Source organism: Rattus rattus, chromosome 2 (genome assembly GCF_011064425.1).
Source record: "Rattus rattus isolate New Zealand chromosome 2, Rrattus_CSIRO_v1, whole genome shotgun sequence".
In the NCBI taxonomy this organism is placed as follows: domain Eukaryota; kingdom Metazoa; phylum Chordata; class Mammalia; order Rodentia; family Muridae; genus Rattus; species Rattus rattus.
In genome coordinates, this window is record NC_046155.1 from 89,363,328 (window position 1) to 89,384,211 (window position 20,884).

The 20,884-nt window shown below is 44.1% G+C and overlaps 2 protein-coding genes across 6 annotated transcripts in view; one reads left to right on the plus strand and one right to left on the minus strand.

Moving 5' to 3' along the window:
- Positions 1 to 3,197, plus strand: part of Dkk3 (dickkopf WNT signaling pathway inhibitor 3) — a 39,495-nt gene extending 36,298 nt beyond the window's left edge. For all 3 annotated transcript variants that reach the window (XM_032892891.1, XM_032892893.1, XM_032892892.1), the window contains exon 8: positions 796 to 3,197. In XM_032892891.1, coding sequence (XP_032748782.1) covers positions 796 to 1,012 — 217 coding nt within the window. In that variant the 3' untranslated portion in view covers positions 1,013 to 3,197. The remainder of the gene's footprint in view (positions 1 to 795) is intronic.
- A 4,674-nt stretch (positions 3,198 to 7,871) lies between these two features.
- Positions 7,872 to 20,884, minus strand: part of Usp47 (ubiquitin specific peptidase 47) — a 57,217-nt gene continuing 44,204 nt past the window's right edge. For all 3 annotated transcript variants that reach the window (XM_032892896.1, XM_032892897.1, XM_032892894.1), the window contains 8 exons: positions 15,799 to 15,974; positions 15,395 to 15,475; positions 13,922 to 14,037; positions 13,518 to 13,636; positions 11,971 to 12,101; positions 10,426 to 10,473; positions 10,213 to 10,343; positions 7,872 to 9,290 (listed from right to left, as the gene is read on the minus strand). In XM_032892896.1, coding sequence (XP_032748787.1) covers positions 9,116 to 9,290; positions 10,213 to 10,343; positions 10,426 to 10,473; positions 11,971 to 12,101; positions 13,518 to 13,636; positions 13,922 to 14,037; positions 15,395 to 15,475; positions 15,799 to 15,974 — 977 coding nt within the window. In that variant the 3' untranslated portion in view covers positions 7,872 to 9,115. The remainder of the gene's footprint in view (positions 9,291 to 10,212; positions 10,344 to 10,425; positions 10,474 to 11,970; positions 12,102 to 13,517; positions 13,637 to 13,921; positions 14,038 to 15,394; positions 15,476 to 15,798; positions 15,975 to 20,884) is intronic.

Genomic DNA, 20,884 nt, shown 5'->3' on the forward strand with positions numbered 1-20,884 from the left:
CAATATCATCCAGGGGGGACTCAGGAGTAGGTTTGGCTAGGAGGAGATATTGATTCAGTGTAGGGCAGGTGTAGACTGGAGGTGTCCCTAGGCCATTAGGATAAAGGGATCCAGTCAGCATAGGTTGGGGCTCTGTTAGAGGATGATTGAAGCTTCCCAAGTGGGTGCCCTAGCGGGAGGGTGTGGAAGGAATGAGCCCAGACCATCCCATCACAGTTGGGAAGGAGACTGACAGGCAGGAGGGGAGGGCCACCAATGTGGAAGGCACTATAGTCTTAGAAGCTTAGAAAACTGAAGCCATGGGGCTGGAGGAGCTGCTCTCTACATCTTTCTGCCCTGCCACAACCTCTACTCAGCCTTCTGGTCTACCAGAATCCAGGCTCATGGGGGAGACAGGCAGAATTCCCTCTCTTTTCCACAGAGGCCCAGGGTCACCATGTGTGCGGCAGCTGTGGGGTTACAATGTGCCTCCGCTTGGAATTCAAGTGGGCAGAGGGCTTAGGGGACTCTGTGTGACAGTGAACTTCCAGATCCCCATCATCAGGGTCTGCTCCCAGGCAGTCAAACCAATAGTCACAGAGAAAAGCAGGCCTAGGATTGTCCCTTAAGGACTTCTCCCAGCTGACTCTTTAGTAAGAAGTTGACAGGAAGCACCCTAACAAAAAGTAGTGAGTTAGTGAGGCCTGAAGGCCCACAGAGAGTATGGCCAAGGCCTCACATGCAGTTGACATGCTCCAAGCCTGCTCTCCAGGGTAATGGAGAGAACCTTGACTAAACTTCCAATCTCTTCCCCAGCCACAGTCTGGTATACATGTGCAAGCCAGCCTTCGTTGGCAGCCATGACCACAATGAGGAGAGCCAGCTGCCCAGGGAGGCCCTGGATGACTACGAAGATGTTGGCTTCATAGGGGAGGTGCGTCAGGAGCTGGAAGACCTGGAGCGGAGCCTGGCCCAGGAGATGGCATTTGAGGAGGCCACCCCTGTGGATTCACTAGGTGGAGAGGAGATTTAGACCCAGACCCAGCTGAGTCGCTGGTAGATGTGCAATAGAAATGGCTAATTTATTTTCCCAGGAGTGTCCCCAGGTGTGGAATGGCCACAGCTCCTTCCCAGTAGCTTTTCCTCTGGCTTGACAAGGTACAGTGCAGTGCATTTCTTCCAGCTGCCCCACTTCTCTGGCTTGGGAAAGAAAGACAGGCGTGGCAGGTAAGGGGAGCGGTGAGCTGCCCCACATTGTTGCTAGACATGCAACAATTGTTTGTTCTTCATGGATTGAAGATTTGTTTGAAGGGAGAGGATGGGAAAGGGGATAAGTCTGCCCATGATAGGTTTGGGGGATACAGGGAGGACGGTGCCTGCCTTGCAAACGTGGACCTGGCAAAATGTAGCCGTTGTTTTTGTCTTGTGCCCCTCCCATGGGCTGAGGAAGTGACTACACAGGAGCTATGCTGCTCTTGTGGCCTCCCACACATTCATCTCTCAGTCCTGTGTTTTAGCTCCTACCTCAGTGTCAACACAGCCTTTCATAGCCACGTTCCCTCTTGATCACCACAGCCTAGGAGGGGACAGGAGTGGGTTTCTCTCCAAGCTTCATGATCTCTCACTCAACCCCACACCAGCCTTGGTACCACCAACAGTACTTTCAACAGGAGGGGAGTAAAACCCTTTTGTTTCTATTTTACTTCTCCAAGGCATGCTTGGAGTTTGCATGTCCCCCTGTTAGTAGCAGTGTGGTGGGCATTGTCCTCCACCATCTGCGTCAATACCTCCGAAAGTCAGTGTACATTAATTTGCAAGAAATATGCTTGGGTAATTGTAGGGCCAGGATTGTGAATGAAACTTGCAAAGTTGCTTAGCAATAATGGAAGGTCTTTCTCAATCACACAGAGAAATCAAAACCAAGCCAGGCTGTGTAAAATACAGCTGTGACATCCAGACAGAAGGCTGAGCTGGCTGTCAGGCCTCAGATGACGGTTTCAGGTGCCAGGAACTATTTCCATTCTGTATTTATCCAGAGTTATTAAAATTTAAAGTTGCACACAGTTGTATAAGCATGCTTTCCCCCCTGAGGTTTAAATTATGTGTACACAAATGTGTTGCTCTCAAAGATCATGCAGAAATCACTTTGGCTACTCTTTGGTAATTCTTGGACTTTTTGATTTTCAATAAATATAAACCCTCTTCATGCAAAATAAAATAAAATAATCTGTAGTATAAAGAGACCAAAAATTAAAATTCCATAGAAGCAGATTTTCCAGGCATCTGCAGCTCACCTCATTTAGAGTCTGAATATGTTGGAACTCTTATCCTTGTCTGGATGGGAATTAGTTTTAAGAGAGAAAATACTTTACTGTCTCCCAAAAGAACAAATGGAATATATGAGTCTTCTCTTGGAGGCTCTCTGAGCAAATGCAGTCCTGGGGCTGTGCTAGCATCGTTACTGTAGCAAAACAGCTGAAGTGATTAACTTACACACATTTTTAAAAAAGGGTTAATTGGGTTCAGCATTTCAGGTTTCTGTCATGATCCTATTGCGTTGAAACTATTGAGAGGCAGCATAACACGGCAGGGGCATGTGGTAGAGTCAAGCTGCTCCCTTTCTGGCTAAGAGAAAGTGCAATGTGCAGTCTTGTACAGGGCACACCTTCCCCCCGGGGTCTGGGCACTCTCACAAGGACCCACCCCGTAAAGACCACTCTACAGCCTTGGGTTTAGTTACTCTTCTGGGTGCTACGATCAAACACCCAACAAGAAGCAACCTGAGGGAGGAGGGTTTATTTGGGCTCCTGGTTCAAGCAGGGAGTCCTTGATGGCAGGGAGGGTATGGCGTTAGAGTGTGGGGCTCCATCCCGCAGTATAGGGGATCGGGAAGCAAAGGAAGCAATGTAGGACTCAGCTTTCTCCCTCTTTCCCTTTTCATTTATTCTGGGACCCCAACCCTTGGGGAGGTGCCGCCCACAATAAGGGTGAGTTTTCTTTCCTCAGAACCCTCTGGAAACTTCTGGCCTAATAGATATGTGCAGAGGTGTGCCCCTAAGTGATTCAAGTCCATCCGGTTCCAAGACATATAAGCGTGACGCACTAACTCTGCCACATAGCACCGAGTCCCTCTTAAAAGCCTTTACTTCTCATCCGAAGCTATCACAGAAAAGAGATGTAAACATTTAGAAAGACAATAAATGTACTTGATGAAGTCACCTGTGTCCGTGGTATGGGTCCATTTGTCACTAAAACCTGTGCTGGCTAGGATTTGCTGTATTCTGTCTGCTATGCTGAAATCCTTGGGTTTTACAGATAAATGTAAATGTAAATAACAGATAAATGAATAACTGGGGTTGGGGATTTAGCTCAGTGGTAGAGCACTTACCTAGCAAGCACAAGGCCCTGGGTTCAGTCCCCAGCTCTGAAAAAAAAAAAAAAAGATTCAGAATAACTGAATAATATTTTAAAAAAATACTCACAGGTTGATAAAGATTGTTGTAGCCTCTCAATATTGGCATGGGGACAAGTAGGTTTTGCAGGGGGATATTTTATCCAGCTTGCAACAGAATTGTGACACATTAAGCTCTTTAAAGAGTAGATTAATGAGGTCACTGTGTATTTAGGTCAGCTGGGCAGCAGGGCCTTGATTCACTATGTCTCTGAATCCTACAAGATACTAACAGATGAGGAAATGTGGCTTCAAAAAGGTGGATTGAGGTCACAGTCAGATGACGTGGCATCTAGGGTACATCTAGGGGGCGTCCTGTATTCAGTGTCAAAACTTACCAGGGTCACTCATCTCCTGAATCACCTGACAGCTAGGTGCCGAGGGCTTCCTCAGAGCCAGGGGTCGTGATGTGCCCTGAAGGTTCCCAGATGAGAGTCCCAGTTTTGAAATCATCACAGGACACAGCTACACCAAGCAGTGACTGACACAGTCAAGCCAGCATAGAGTGTCGAGGAGCCCCAGCAGAGAGTACTTCGCTTGAAAGGCTGGCCAGGAAATGGCCTGAAAGATGACATACTTACCAGGAAGTCAGAAGGGGGACTCAAAGGGGAAATAGATAGGATTCTCAAAGGATAGGGTGACTGGAAGCTTGAGGAAATGCTTAGATGAGGCTGGAAATAGTTTTGAAAACAAAAGCAAAACTGAAGCAATGCCCCCCCCCAAAAAAAAAAAAAAAAAAAAAAAAAATGAACAAACCTGGTGGGTGACTGTCATGTAGCAGACCCTGTCTCAAGAGTCAGAGTGAGTTGTGAATGAGGGAAAACCAGAGTCCCCTTCCTAGAACTAACTCCCAAAACCTAAGGACCCAGGAGAGGCCTGAATGCTCAGCTGAGATGCCTCGCCATTGTTAAGGAACCATGAGAAGAGTTGGAGAGACTGTGGCTCTCAACTCCATGCCTGCTCCTTCCTTGGATCCCGTTCCTGCCAGGGAAGTGGTAGCAGCAGCTGAAGGTTTGGCTCCTCAGTGATCCCAGCAAAGGACCAGGCTGCCAAGAAGGGATCTTCCCCTTTCCCTGAGAAGGAAAATGGAAGAGTTCCCACCTTTCCATCTTCCAGGACAGGCACTTAAGATGTGGCATTTGGCTTCACCGCCCCTGGGGGAGCTGGGAGCTGCCAGGCTCCATCCTCTGGGGCCTTCAGAAAACACTCGCTTCTTAGCTTCTGTTAGTCTTTAAGCTGGCAGGCATTCCTGGACTCACAGTCCACGCGTGACTTTTCTTATTTTTATGGCTGTTAGTACCTGGCAAGAGCGACTTAGGGAAGGTTTCGAATTTGGAGGAATTGCCCACGATGTTTGCAGGCGTTGTTGCAGGAGTGGAGGTGACTGCTCACAGGACTTTCCTATGGGGAAGCAGAGTCAATGGGAAGTGGTGCAAATTGCAAGGCCCCTCCAGTGACCCACCTGTGCCAGCAAGGCTCTACTTCCCTGATGTTCCACAACTTCCCAAGGCAGTGCTGCACGCTGAGAACCAAGTGTTCGAAAACAAATGGGTGGTGGTTGTTTGAATGAGAACCGTCCTCTACAGTCTTAGACCTTTGAACACATGATCCCCACCTGAATATGTTTGGGGAGGTTTAGGCAATGCAGCCTTGTAAGAAGTATGTCGCTGGGGGCAGGCGTTGAGGTTGTTTTATCTGATGTTACTCTGTCTGCTGCACATCTTCCTGCTTTGCTGTCCTGTCACTCTGCCAACATGGGCTCTGAAACTGTAAGTCAAAATAAACTCTTAAGTTGCCTTTGGTTCTGGTGTTTTATTAGAGTAATAGAACAGTAACACATACAGGTGGCATTTCACAGCCACACTACAAGAGCTCCTTTTTTTCAAACCCAGTGGCAATGACTCCTCGGGCTTTCTGCAGTTAAAAGTTCTCCACTCTCAAGGGCTTATGTAAGTCCACATGAACAGGATGATCTTTACCCTGAGGTCCTTGACTGATATCGCGTCTTCAGCCTCTGTGCTGCACAGGGTTCCCAGGATCCTGTTTTGGGCCCCGACATCCCTGGGCATATACTGTCTGGTGTGCATGCAGGTGTTCATATGAATGTGTGCATCTAGTGCAGTGTGGAGGCGAAGATGAGGTCAGCTTCAAATAGTTGTGCCTTTTGTTGATGGGACCTATGGACATCTACCATTGAGTCTCTAAGAGGGACAGTGACCTCATTGCAGATAGCTGTTGATGAACATAGTCTTTTCTTTCCCATCTGCTTCAGCAGTGGTACAGGAAGAGCAGACAGAGGTAGGTGACCATATCTCTCTTCCCTACCTCTCTTCCCTACAGCCTGCATCGGGCAGCTTTAGGACCACAGTGTGTCCAGAGGAAGCACACTAGCTAGAATGATACAAACTTAAGATCAGACTGTTGCAATACTTCAAAGCAATACAAGTTACAGCCTGCACTGAAAACAGGCTTTTCGGTGGGGTCAATCAATAGGGTAGTCTAGTTTCTAGAAAAACCACCATTTCTTGTATTTCCATAAACTGGAGCAAGCAGGCTATCTGAGCTGTGTGAGATTTTTCAATACTGTAAGTGTGCTTACAGGATGGGGGAAGGTGGCAGCACTCGAAAGCAGAAAGGGGTGCTATCCTCCAGTAATTTGGGGGCGAGGCGCACCAGTCAATTCCCAGTTCCAGCCTGTCCTGGTCAGTCTCTCTGGGATGGTTACGTGGTGGTGGGTGACAGGGGCAATGCACCTCTCAGCTCTCCTTTGCCTTCCCACTTTGGCCAGGCCGATCCCTGCATTCTCTAAATAACCGTGGGTTTGGTAGTTTCCAAAAGCCGACTTGTGAAAAACAGATCTAGGAGTGGTGACTCCCTCTACATTGGCTGTGCTGATAGGGCATCTTCAAATTCCATGAACACTCAGGAGAGGTGTCTGAGCGCCTCTTTTGAGCTACATGCTGGACACAGGCCACCTACTAGCCTCCTAGAAAATGGCAGGCATACCATTTTGCATTTGATTCCAGGATTCATGACATTTAAAAAGGACTATTAGTGACCAATGTACTGTTTTGTTTTAAAAAACCAAACCATTTCATCCACTGTTTGGATGGAATAAGGATCCACGTTACTGGACAGACTATAATTTACAAGTCATAGGTTCAGGAATTGTGAGGTCTTTGTTGCTGAGCAGAGGTGGGATCCAGAGGGAACAACAATACCCAACTACTACCAAGGACATCCTAGAACCACCCAGCAGGGAGAATCTTACTGCCTTCTGGAATATGGATTTATAAGCCACTATACTGCTGTGATGCTGGACTCCCAAGTGGCTCAGATCATCAGGATACCATGGGTGTGCCACTATACGCCACAGCAAGACTGGCAACCAACCAGTAGCTCTTGTTTACGCTCTAGCCAGGGATTATCCATCTTCCTAATTGTATCACACTTTTCATTACAAGGCATTAACACTCTAGTGTAGGCTCCCTCACACTGTCACAATTACTACCATATATATATATATATATATATATATATATATATATATATATATATATTTCCCCCCCTTGGTTTGATAAGCGGATCTTCAGCACATAGCTGTGAGATCAGAGCTGTGGATCCTTGACTAGAACAAACACCCTTTACCTTAGCCAGGGCCTCAGAAATACAGCCATGTGGTTCTAAAAGTCTGCACCTGGCTGACACAAATTCATGTGCCCTGCATAAAAGCCCTTCAAGTCTTCTGTGATCCCTAGAGAAGGGTCACAACTCAACACATGTGGCCCCGCCTCAGGCTCAGGAGACAGGCTACAACAGGCTTCCGACTCTGTTAATTCTCTGAAGCTCAGAGGGGCTGAACTGCAGTAGCCTCCTACTTCTGACTTCACTTGAAAAGGCCCTTGTTCCTTGCTTTCACTCACTGCCATGCACTGAGAAGTGAGCACTTAACTTCTTTCTACGAAGCAGTCTCTCTTCCTTACATGTGCAATATGCCTACAATGACTCACACAGCAGCATCAGACCCAGAACAGAAGGCACAAGAAAGGGCACACAAATGGGAATTGTACCAGTCACGGAGAGGCACTATGCTAGACCAGAGCCAAGGCCACCAAGTCCACTCTGCTGGCAAGCTGGCTTCTTTTGCTTGCCAGGAAGCCAGTCCTGGGGAGCAGATCGATGCCCAGGTCCCAAGAAGGCGGGGACCAGATCCAAGAGACTTTAAAGGCAGAATTGTTAGTTATACTCAAGCCAGAGTCAACATCTGCTAATATTCTCATTAAGTATTTCTTAAGGGGGAAAAGGGTAGAAATCTGATTCTGAATAGTCAGGGAGTTGAATACATCGTTCATCTGAGACCCTCACTATAAGTACAGAATAAGACACTGACTCTGCGCCCAGACCCACTGTGGTCCCCGGTTAATGACTAAGATAACACAGCAACATGAACAAATGTTTTATTGGCATGTTCAGTGTTGTAAACAGCATCTTGCATGAAAAAGTTTTACCAAAACCTTTTATTGACTTTTATAAATTAGATAGTATTTCAAAGTTTATTTGGAATTCTACTCTTTGACACTGTACTTGGCAGAGCAGAAGCAGCCTGCTGACTCCAGCGCACTCTGCGATGAATCATGTGGCACCAGGTCTGCACCAAGGCCCCCGAGAAACTATTCCATACGATGGGCAGATGGTTCCCCAAGTTAAACTACAGAACTACAAACTGACTCTTAAAAATTAAAACGGGACTTTACAGGCATTCTAGAAGACTCAAACTTGAAGCAATTCTTTGAAAATAAATGTACAGAGAAAAGATCTTGAAGCTACTGAACAGAGAACCCTCATTAACAAGCAAATACATCCTATGGCGTTCAATGAGGAGTACACAGACAGACTGCTAGGCTTCAGGGTACACAATGTGCATGACGGATGAGAGGCAAAGAGCCTTGGCAGACAGCAGAGCTGCAGCCGGGAGAACTCAACAGGGCCGCTGTATTTACACGCCGAGTGAAGGAAGGAGACATTCTCTATATCCACAGCTTACAGTTGGTTCTAGTCACAAACCTGTAGCAGCTGAGCACACCTACTGGGCATGGCCCAAGGACACAGATGTTGGGCTATCTCCCTAAGGTTCTTAATACTTTGCAAAAAGTCAAACAAAATAACACACCTTCCTAATTCCTCTGTGGGCTACGCTGGTTCTAAGAACTCCTTCCACTCCTCTTTGCTGCTTTTCAAAAGTCAACACAGTTGCATTTGCTTCAGAACTGTCAATGAGGTAATGTGTGTATCAATGAAATAAACAGAAGATTCATTCATTCATGGCCTTTGCACAGCTTTTATTATTAAGCTATGAGCATCCTGTTTGAGGCTAGTTTTACTAGCGGCTATGTGCACATTTGTCCGCAATCAATGAATCTACTTGTCCCCCTCCCTTCATAGTAGCAGGCTTTGCTTGTTTCTCTTGCACATCCTTGGCTTTACAGTACATCTGACCATAGTGCACAACATGATTCCAAGTCAAGACAGTGGCCCACTGGGCACTGAGCTTCTGATTGGTGAAGGGCGGTCCAATCAGTGCTGGTGTCATGGGGTTACCCAAACCATGTCCGGCCAAAATGGCACTACCCAGCAGTAGTGAACCATCTACTTAAAGAGCCCTCAGGGGAAAGGCTGCACTGGCGGTCAGTCTTGAGCTACGTCTTTATTTGGCGCCCCATCCAGGTAGATCTTGAGTGCTTTCTCTTTGCGAGGGGAGTATGTCACACGATGTCCCGTCTTCTGCAGTCGGCTGCTTTCCTTTTTCATCAATTCATTCCTTTGCTCATCTGTCAATTCCATTACTTCTTCTGTTCTATCCCTGTAAGTAAAACACAAATGCATCAGTCCCGCTGGCCCTTGCCCTGTTCACTTACATCTCAATACTCTGGCGCTCTCCCTCTTGCTCTGACACACCAGGATGCACAAGGTTGCTAATGGGAATCACATGTGCACAGAATTCATTTCTTAAAATGGCACAGAATCAACCCATGTTATTATCAGACGTATACAATCTACTTACGATAGACAATAGCTCCAGGAAATAGCCTGGATTCTTAGCAAAGACAGCACTGTTACCATTCAAAAACTATTTTCCTTTGTATGTGTGCTGTCCAACATAGTAGCTAGAGAGCATCTGAAGTATGTCTTGTCCACATGGAGCCATGGTGGGAATGATACACAGCATCTTTTAGATATCTATAAGTGAAGGGATGAAAGCTACCCCATAATGATGTCAGTGGCATGCTGTACTAACATTTTGTATGCACTGGATTAAAAGAATTTCTTGCAATTACAATAAATTTCATTGGTTTCTTTTTCATATTTATTTATTATGTGTTATTGTGAATGGGTACATATGTGTTATGGCATGTATGTGAAGGTCAGAGGACAATTTGGGGGCTTGGTTCTCTCCTTTCACCACTGAGTTCCAGGATGGCAAGTGCCTTTACCTGCTAGATCATCTTGTCTGTCTTCCCCTCACGACTTCCTTCTTTGGATGGGGAGGGGGTGGTCTCATGCAGCCTAGGCTTTGCTACACTGGCTCTGAGCCCTGGTCTTGCCTTACTTCTCTGTCGTGTGGCAGCACATGGTGTTTTTTCCTGATTTAACTAAGGTACTTCAAGCTGACATCTATCACTCACTGTATTTCTACTGCTCGGTGCTATTGTATCTACGGCACTGTAAAGATACAACACCACAAATACATCAGCACTAGCAGCAACAAAAGCACTGTACCTTACCTATAAAATATGACGGCACCATCATCACAGATATAAAGAGGCCACACATTCAAGGTAGAGACTTTAGGGTTCCAGTCCAAATCTTGATGAATATCAAGGACAGAAATATCACAGGGGAAGGTTCCCCTACCCTGAGGAGAGAAAGAGTGAATCACACCTTGAACCACACCTGCAGTACAGCAGCCCCGGGGTGCAAACATTCTGAGGCTTTACCTTGGCAAATTCAATGTCTTCCAAAGGAATCCCACTGATTTCACTCAGCTAGGAAAAAAAGTCACATATAAGTTATTTAAAAATAATTTTCTCAAAGAAGTTATTTTCTTTTTCTTCTGAAACAAAATTAGGATCTGAAAGTAATGTATTTCATATTTAAAAATTAGAAGCAGACAGTGCAATCCACTTCTCTGCCACCTTTTAAATACATGCCCCTAGAACATGGCAGCACTCTCCTTCCAGACTCACCTCTACACTCACCACACCACACATTTCTAACAGCACAACATTCTACTCTGAGCCATCTCAGCACTCACTGCACATGGCCAATGTGGAAACAGAGTCCAGAGTAACCTCGGGGATCCCACTGCAGAGTGCGCACTTCTGCTCCCCTGAGAAGCTGACAGCAGCTAGACAACACCTGTCACTCTGAAAACTTACCACAGCGATACGGTCTTGCCCATCGTCCCCAAAGCTGGACAAGTCAATTTTCTTAAGTTTTTGATTTTCTAAATCCTCACCCAGTGAAGAGCTCAAAAGGAGGCCATTCTTTGCTTTTGTTTTTCTTCTACCAATTGCCTGCTTACGTCCTTTGCCCACCTTAAGATTAAGCTGCTTATGTTCTCTTTGGTAAGACAGTGGCTGCTTTTCAACAAGGGGCATTAGTAAGTGTGGCAAATGCCTTTGATCGCAATGCTGAGAGACACAGGCCAGCTGAGTTCCAGGCCAGCCTAGTCTACAGAGTAAGACCCCATCTCAACCAAACCAAATCCCCTACCACAGGGGCATCATGTTCCACACAAATTTCAAATACTTTCTTGTCTTTTAGCTATGTTTGTAAGCTCACAATTGTCACTTGGGGTCACATGGAACATGTAAGCCTCTATGTGGTGTATCCTTTTTCTGGTTTTTAGCATTATGGTCAGAAGTATTTTTCTCCAAATATTTAAAAACCACATGTATCATTTTCCTTTATTTCATATATAAATATATTTAGAATTATTTGAGGAATTAAACCCAGGGCCTTCCACATGCCAGGCAACTACAACTGAGTTACTTCTTAAAGTGTGGGAACTTCAGGCATGTACTATGGGAATTAAAGGTTTTTAAAAAATGCCCACTGAAGTAGTACCACTGATGGGGAAGGCAAGTCCCCTCCCCTAGACACCTTAATTGCTGTAAAATGCAAAGCACATCTTCATTCTCTATTCAACTCCCTGTAAGAGCCAACCATGCCCAAGTCTGTTTCGCTTCTGTGAACAGATGCCATCAGGTAAGTTCAGGGTAGTATGGCCTCTATTCAATGCTCTTTCCTTTGTTTATTTAGTCATACAGCTAATTTTAAACAGGACAATGTTGGCAAAATAATGAAAAGTGAAGGTTCTTCTCTAGACAAATGAAACAAAGTAATTTCAAAATATTTGGAGGAGCTCCAAGTGACCCTCCAAGTGTGACAGAGACCAAGGAAGACTCATGCTGTTAGTGGCTGGTGCTTACTTCCTAGGTAACACAGAAAGACATGTACTGCCTCAGAAATGAACTTACCTTCTCTCGAAGCTCATCAACACTATTGCTCTCCAACACAAGCTCCTGGAAGGGATCCAACTTCATCTCCGAAGGCCTCCACCGTCTGGTTAAAATGGCAAGCTGTGACATGGATTTCATCTTCTCCACACCTAAGAACATCCAGGATTATACCAAGCACTCTTTTTTCTCTAAGGGCTTATAATCTTACTTTTCCTGTAGTTCCTAACTAGATAAAAAAATTTAAAATTTTTGTGTTTGTGTGTGTGCAAGCGAGGGCTCATGGAGGCCAGAAGGTATTGGATTCAATTGAAGCTGAAGTTGCAAAAGGTTGTTGAGTTGCCTCCTGATGTGGGTGCTGGGAATCAAACTCACGTCCTCTGAAAGAGCATGTGGAACTTTTAACCACTGAGCTATTTCTTCAGTTTCTTTGAAAAATTACAAAAATGCATGCAGCATTTGCCTAGTGCCCTAGTAGTTCTTAGATTTCCCAGTTAACTTGTAAAGTAACGGGAAGTTTACCTTGTTAAATTTTAGCTATTTTAGATTGGAAACAGCCAGTAAGAAGGAATACTGAATTCTCTAAGAATTATCGTGATCTTATTTTCTAGATTGTAGACACAGACAGAGCTAACCGCTCACTTCAATGTGACCTCCCAGAAGCCAACTCTCCATCCACTCTTCTTTAAGAGTATTTAGTTGGTCCTAGTGCTAAAAGTGAAAGTGGGAATTGTGTTGGACACAAGTGCTGCTCCAGGTCACTGTCATGGGCCCAGCTGCTTGCTCTAAAAGACATGGAGTGCAAGTTTCAAATAACTCAGATTAGAACCTTATAGTTATGGAATTGAATTAAAAGAAGGTCATTAGGGTGGACCTCAATTCAAGATGACTAGTGTACTTTACAAAGGTGGACAAGTTTGGGCACAAACAAGCCTACATGGAGACCACAATGTGGAGATGAAGACGAAGTTGGGGTATGATATTGCCAAGCAGAAGATACACCTCCTCCACAAGACCAAGATGGAAGGAAACAGATCCACTAACACCTTGACCTCTAACCTCAGGGAAGACTGAGCTTCTGTCATTGAGCTCTCCTGCTTGCTGGTAGCACTGTGAAGTGTCAATGGTCACTAACTCAGCTCCTCTCAACATCTTTGACACATTTTCAACAGCACATTCTTCTCAACATAAATATGGGATGATTATAAAGAAAATAACAAGAATGTCTCAGAAAACACCAAAAGAATTTCCAGAAAAATAAAAAAAAAAAATCTAACCTGTAAATTACAATTTTTGTGTAAGAGAAAATGAGAGAAAAGAAGAAATATCAGAAGGGAAAAGACAGAAGGTATCTTCTAAATATAATGCAAACAGCTATGCTAGGGACAAGGAAAGAAAGAAGAGTCTGAGGGACAGGGCAAGAATCATGTCAGTCCACAGAGCCACAGCCTGAGGCTGACCAGGATAGCACACTGTGGCACTGTACAAGGCACTTGTCACAACTCAACTTGGGATCAGGCTTCTATGGTATTTCTAATTGATATTTTTCCATAAAACAATGACAATACCATCAAGAACTTCCAGGAAAACTTCCCAGTTGCTAGAAATATTAATATCTTCTTCATAAATATGATAATCCAAAAAAACAGTGCCAGGATTCTTCCATGTTTTCTTCCTTAGACGAAACCTAAAGATAAAACAATACACTGAAAACTGCTATAATTTGAAGTATTTAACTAAAAAAGTTACATTAATTGACACCCAAAATCAACTGTGTTCAAGGTATAAAAATAATGATTACTCATTAAGATTTAGGGGAAGTGATGCAGAAACCCAGCCTCTAGCACATCACACTCTGTATTCTTAGGGAAAGGAGAAGTCTAGCATGGCTGCTTCATGCCCCAACCCTTGGCTCCACGGTGGGAGAAAGGCATAGCAGCATGAGAGCGGTTGGCACTGGGGCCGCACTTACCTGTCGATGCTGAGGTCTAAGCCACACTGCTCCCTGAGTTGAGGAATCAGCTCCTCTTTCGATTGCCGCACAGTCATGCCTTTAGCAAATACGGCGTCTAGCAGAAACTTGCATGGCTAGGGATGTAAACACATGATCAGAGTTTGTGTCACAGTGAAGCAAGGGTTAGGAAGAGGCATTATTTGTGCTGGGTAGTATGACAAGGAAGGGCCTGAGATTTAGAATCGGTCTCCTTGTTCCCAGTATTAATCCCATAATTTATAAGCTCAGTGGATGTGAGCAGCCTTGCTTAACGGCCTAAGCCTCAGTTTCCTCATCTATAAACTGGGGACAATAGCCTCCTTTCAGAGTTATCATGATGATTAACTAGGATAATGCATTCGTATTTATAATACAACTATGATTATTTTAAAAGTAAAAGGCACAGTTCCATGGATTACAATAAAAGAATATGTACTCAATCTCCCAACGTATAATAAGACTCAGAGGAGGCATGTGAGTGAAAATAGGTGACTGATAAAACACTGTTCAATTAATAAAGGCAGTGTATAAAAAGTTCAGAGCTTTCCTATTTGTCTAGCTCTCTATATAGTATGTACGAGTATCTCAGAAATATTTCTTATCCTTTGGGTCCAACTCTTAAGCATGAAATGAACTGAAATATTCTGATTACTTCCTAAAGAAGCCTGCTCAGAGCCTTTATCCAGCATTTGAACTGTGTGAGCTTAAGCAGATTACTTTACTTCTCTGTGCTGGCTCTTCATCTACAGATTGGGAATACTAAACAGGACTTAGACCAGAGAGATAACTGATGGGGTTCAACTGAGTTTTTGCAGGAAGCGATGTCACAGAACACACCAGTGATGCCTCTAAACCCATAATGACCTTGGACACAGAAGGCACTCACATAGGCCAGCCACTACTGCCTTCTAGTACAGTGCCATCCTTCCCCAGAAAGCAACCATGCATTTCCTTTTCAATGCAGATAAACCCTTACTCCAGCAGTGTGACAACACATCACAGGGCTAATTCACGGTTGCCTGCTTTGTAAATATGACCTCATTGGGTATACTGGCTGGTTTCGTGTCAACTTTATACAAGCTAGAGTCATCAGAGAGGGAGCCTCAGTCAAGGAAATGCCTCCATGAGATCTAGCTGCAAGCCAGTAAGTAGCACTCCTCCATGGCTTCTGCATTAGCTCCTGCCTCCAGGTTCCTACCGTTTGAGTTCCTGTCCTGACTTCCTTTGATAAAGAACAGCAATATGGAAGGGTAATTAAGCCAAATAAACCCTTTCCTCTCCAACTTGCTTTTTGGTCATGGTGTTTGTTGCAACAATAGAAGCCCTACCTAAGACACTGAGACACAGGCTACTTTTGTACTATCCTAGCAGAAGTGAGTACCGTAGAAGAGATAAACGACTAGAAGCCATCTCTACCCTTAGGTGGTGTTGGTTCCCTTCTGTGTCACTCACCTCTTGCTCATTGACTAAGAGCTGGCACACTTTAACTCTGTACTCTCCCTTCTTCAGTGCTCTCCCCAGTCGGATTGTGATCTATAAATCAATAACATTCTTTGAGATGAACTGCCTCAGCAGAGCAACCTAGGCTCACTCTGCTGTTTCCCCATCCTCTATCTACTGGGCTCCCGGAGAGCAGGTGCGCCTTCACCCCTGACTCCACAGCACTACAACTACAGCTGACACACAGTTCACATTTAACCATGCCTGTTGGATGAACAAGCAAAAGACAATGTAAACACCCAGTAGCTGCCAGCCTCCCATCCTGGGGGCTTTCCTACATGTTACTGAGAGGACTCTAAGGTGCTCTCAAACCCATTCTTAGATGGACCAATTCTACAAGGGTTATTGCAATCAACCTTATTGTCATCTGAAAATGATGAAAGGGTCTCATTCAACCGGACGGTCTCAAACTCTTGATTGCTGGTGTACACTCGAAAAACCTTGAAGTGAGAGGAGAGGACTCCAACAAAGGGCTCTAAATGCTGTTTGAAAGCTGCCAGGGTGATTCTCTTATCAACATGCACCATCAACCCTAAGTATAAAAACCAAACAAAACAGGAACAAAAATGTGAAAGCAGCCCCTTGAGTGTTAAGTAAAACAGACCACATTTCTTATACTGTCAACAGGAAAAAGACTCTCTTCTTTTGACTAGATTTTTAGGTAATAACACGGAATAAAACAGCAAAAGAAAATATAAACAACCCAGGTACAAGCCGAGGACTTGACAGGTATAATCTAGCAAACTTCTAGTGTAGTGGTTCTCGACATTCCCAAAGCTGTGACCCTTTGATACAGTTCCTCATGTTGTGGTGACCCTCAACCATCAAATTATGACATTGCTACTTCATAACTGTCATTTTGCTGCTGTTACAGATCATAATGGAGATTATCTATATTTTCTGATGGTCTTGGGCAACTTTTGTGACGGTTCATTTGACTGTCCCCACAGGTTGAGAACTACTGCTCTAGGGTGACTCTTAAAGCACAAACGTCCCCACTTTCACACAGTACCAGTTCTGACCCTCTGCTCACTAGCCACAGGCAGCAGGGAACCACTGTCTTCTATCCCCATTTTGCATGAAAGCACAGTAGCACAGTGCTGTGTGAATTCAATGAGCTCACACATTTAGAAAGCTTTTAGCACAGATCTATAGTCAGATCTATAGCAGCTGTGTCAAAATCTGCTAGCAATATTGTCTGGAATAAGTCTGGGATTTCTACTAGGAAAAAATCTTTGGACTAGCACACTGAGGTGCATATTTATAATGTGGTTGAGCTGCAGCACGACTGTGTGTAAATAATGCATTGTTCTCACCTCTTCCAGGCTTAAACTGAAACTTTCTTGGCATTCTAATAGGATTATCTCTTGTAAACTTTTGGATACACGTTATGTAGCCCTGGCTGACCTGGAATTCAATAGCTCTGGTTCAATGTTGAGATTAAAGGTGTGTGCCACCATATATTTCTTTCTGATACCTGTGTCCTTCAGCCCTCTGTGCCTTGTACGAATGCATCTAGCTATTCTGGTCTTCACGGTTGGCACACGTGGTTGCAGGCCTAACTTCTCTGTCTTTTTCTCTTGTAATAAGGTAACATACCCAAAAGCAGTCTTGTTGACAGGCTGTCCTTCAACAACACTAAGGCTCCCTGGTTTGTAGGCTTCCTTTCAACTTTACAAAGGGCCATAAACACACTGGCTTACATTATCAGGCCAGCGGAACTGGCTGGATGAAACATTCTGAATTTTTTTTCAGGTAAATTAATCTTCATTGACTACTTTCCTGGTCATAAAACAGGTATCAGCGAATGTAAGGAGTATAAACTAGGAGAAAATGTGGACAGTGATGAGTTTGGTTTTACTATGCAACATTTGAGCGCAGTTTTGTTTTATTTTTTCAACTGCCTAGAACTCTAGGTGTTAAGGGATGTCCCCAATTGTTAATCACATGGGAAACAAATTTACATTTGCACTGTTCACAAAGACACTGAAGATTCTGAAGGAGGTGTGTAATGGAAAGTGGTTGAGGGCTTGTATAAAAGGATCCAATCTGAGCCTCAGTTCTCCCATAGGATCCTAGGAGTCAACAAAGACTTGAATACCATTTGGTTCCTTTCTAGCTCCCAGGAGACTCAGCTGTTGGTTACTGATCCAATCTAGTCTGGAGCTAAGCACTAGGTGGTCTGCAAGCTTAGTGTCAGTGACCTGGCTCCTTTCTGTAGCCTGACGTCTCTGCGCTTACGGTTTCAGCAAAGACTCCCTCACTGTCGTGATGAAACTGTTTCAGAGATGAGCGTCACACACACCTCTTTCTTTCTGCTTATTAAACCGAAGAAGGCTTACAAGAAAAAAAACAGATTCAGTCTCCTCAACACAACTTCAAGTATTTTTAGGATACCTAAATTATAGGAAAATACTTCAAAGCATGTGCACTAAATTGATTTGACTTCCTTGTTCATATCTAAGTTCTACAGACGGCAACAATGTCATACCAGGGCAAAGTTACACCAGGACATCGGTTTTGGTGGTTTTGTTTTGTTTTTAACAGAGAGATAATTAAAATAATTACTCCCTTAAGTAATTCCTGAAGGTGGCTTAAGGATCAGCACCTTAAATGTAGTTCAGTCATTCCCTAGATCAGCTGACAATGTTACGCAGGACATTCTTGGGATGTGGAATTCTTGGTGAGCTAGACCTGACCACTATATATCACTGTGAGTAGGCCAAACTGACAGTGGTAAGTAGATGGTGGCTTACAATCAGAATACCGGAGTGGAATCCTAGGAGTATAACTTAGTAGGAATATGACACCATACAATCGAACCTATTTGAACTAGGTATTTCACCAGAGGAAACAGGTTTCACACAGCTGCTGAGAGGACTGTATGAATTCACTCATGCAAGCTAATGCACCTCTTGAGGGGCCCCTGGATGGATACTTAAGCACTAGTACAACACCCTTCTGTCACCATTCTGTCTAGTAGTCTACATTTTTACACTTGAGTTTCTATAAGACAAATAATATGGATGTTAAAGGATTCTGGTGTTAGTTATAGCTCATTAGTTAAAAATCTATGCACTTCTATTACTCATTATTTTCATTTAAAAAACAAGACTTTTCATCTTGAGACTGTCTTTTCTTTCTTTTCAGAAATCACTTTCCCATGTACTGACTTCTCTCTCTATGTATAAGGGGACATAGAGTGTATGTGGAGGTCAGAGGGCAACCTGTACGAGTTGGTTCTTTCCGTTCGCCATGTGGGCCCTGGGGATCAAACTCAGGTCATCAGGGCTCAGCAGGAATCATGTTTGGCTGATGGGCTATCTCACTGGGCCAAATCTCCTCTTTGTGTATGTGCGCACACATGTGTGCAAGTCTGCACGATCGTGTGTGCTAGTGCTTGTGAAGGCCAGAGAGTACTATGCCTTTGGAGCCTGCTCTTTTGTTTTTGAGTCAGAACTTCTCATTGGTCTGGAGCTAGTGAAGTAGTCTGTCTGTCTGTTCCAAGAGTCCTAGGGATTTGCCTGTCTCAGCCTTCCTAAAGCTGGGACTATAAGTGCAAGTAGATACCTCTTTGTTTGTCCTTACATAGGCTTTCGGTACTGAACTCAGGTCTTCACGTCTGCAAGGCAAGCACTTCACTGACAGGGTGTCTCTCCTCATTCTAATTCTAATAGCTGTACAGGGCCTGACATCCAGGGGTTCTTTTCCAAAGATAAAGGAACCATGCACATTCAAAAAGAAGCCTTATAGGGACTGGGAAGCTGGCTCAGCAGTTAACGAGGCCTGCTGCTACTGCAGAGGCCCAGTTGCCATGTAAGGCAGCTTGCAACCACCTGTAATTCCAGTTTCAGGGGATCTGATTTCCACTTCTGGACTCCTCAGACACCCCACACATATACAAATATCTATATATATCTATCCTCCCCCAACAAAAGCAAAAAAAAAAAAAAATCTTAAAAAAAAAGAGAAGCCTTTTTCTTTGTGGCAATCCTGCTGCTCACTGTACAGATGTTTTCTATGTATGCTCTTCTGCCAGACCTCCATCCTCTGTGAGCTTCAGCTTTCTACTCTGTCCAATGGAGGACACTAGGATTTGCTTTAGTAATTTGGAGACACTTGGAGATATAAGATTTTGAAAACTAAAACCATAAGGGGGTATTAATATATGCTTTGTTTGTGTGTGTGTTTTTTTTTCCACAGTCTCACCATGTAGCTTAGGATGGCCTATAACTCCTAGAGATCTTCCTGCCTCTGCCACCAAGCTAGACTAATACACGATTTGTTAAAGAGTAATGCTGATAAGCATTTCACTTTCAGCTACTTCCTATTCATATCTAGGGAAAGAAGTGTGTCTTGACTCGAGCTTTCTTGTTAACTGTCTAGGTAGCTTTAGCCAGTGGTTGTGCAAAAGTCCTTCCCAAAAGTTCTTTTTACATCTCATACAGTTCTACATTGTGGGCATCTCTATTGTTACTGCCTACCTCAAATGCTTATACTGACAAATCTCTCTCTCTTTTTCGGTTTTTTGAGATAGGGTTTCTCTGTGTAACACCCTGGCTGTCCTGAACTTGCGCTGTAGAACAGACTGGCTGGCTTCCAGCTCACAAGAGATCCTACCTCCTCAGTCTCCTGAGTTCTGGGATTAAAGGCTTGTGCAACAATGTCCCAGTTACAGATCTCTTCCTTCCTTCCTTTTTTTTTTTTTTTGGAGATCTGTAACATTCAGAAATGTAGTTTGTCTCTTGCCTACTAACAAATTAGCAAAATTAAATTAGCAAAGTAAAAGGGTTGGAATACGGCTTGATGGTAAAGCACTGAGTTCCACTCCCATCAGAAAAAAAAAAAAAGACCAAGGTAACAAATGAACCCTCACCCTCAAACCTTTCTTTTGCCTTGCATATGGATATTTAAAGGATGTGGGAAAGTTTGCTTTAGGACACAGAAAAGAGATATATTCAAACAATACAGCCTACTGCCACTGCTCTTGGTTACCTTTTATAACTTGATACTAAGACCCTATTGCTAAATATAGCACATATTTGAGTTATAGGACATGGAGAAATCAAGCTAGTACCTATCTGGAAGTTTCTTCTCTGTTGGCTAACTTTCAAAAGGCTGGAAGGTTTTATGCATGCTACTGGGGAGAAAAATAATCAGTTGTCTTACCCACCTGGCAAACCTGGTGAGCTACAAGAAGGACAGGCCCAGCAAGTTTTGCCCAGGTACTACAGCAGCGCATATTAATGGGAATAACTACTTTCTGATTAGACTAAGGACTGCTCCACGTGACAGAACTCACATTTGGGACCATTAAGTGGGGCAAAGCCCAGTTGCTGACTAGGTCACAGGCCCTAAGGGACTATCACTGTACTAAATGGATATAAACTTCCCTATGTACTTAGAACTTTATACTCATGGAGTAGTAACATCTCTCGACCT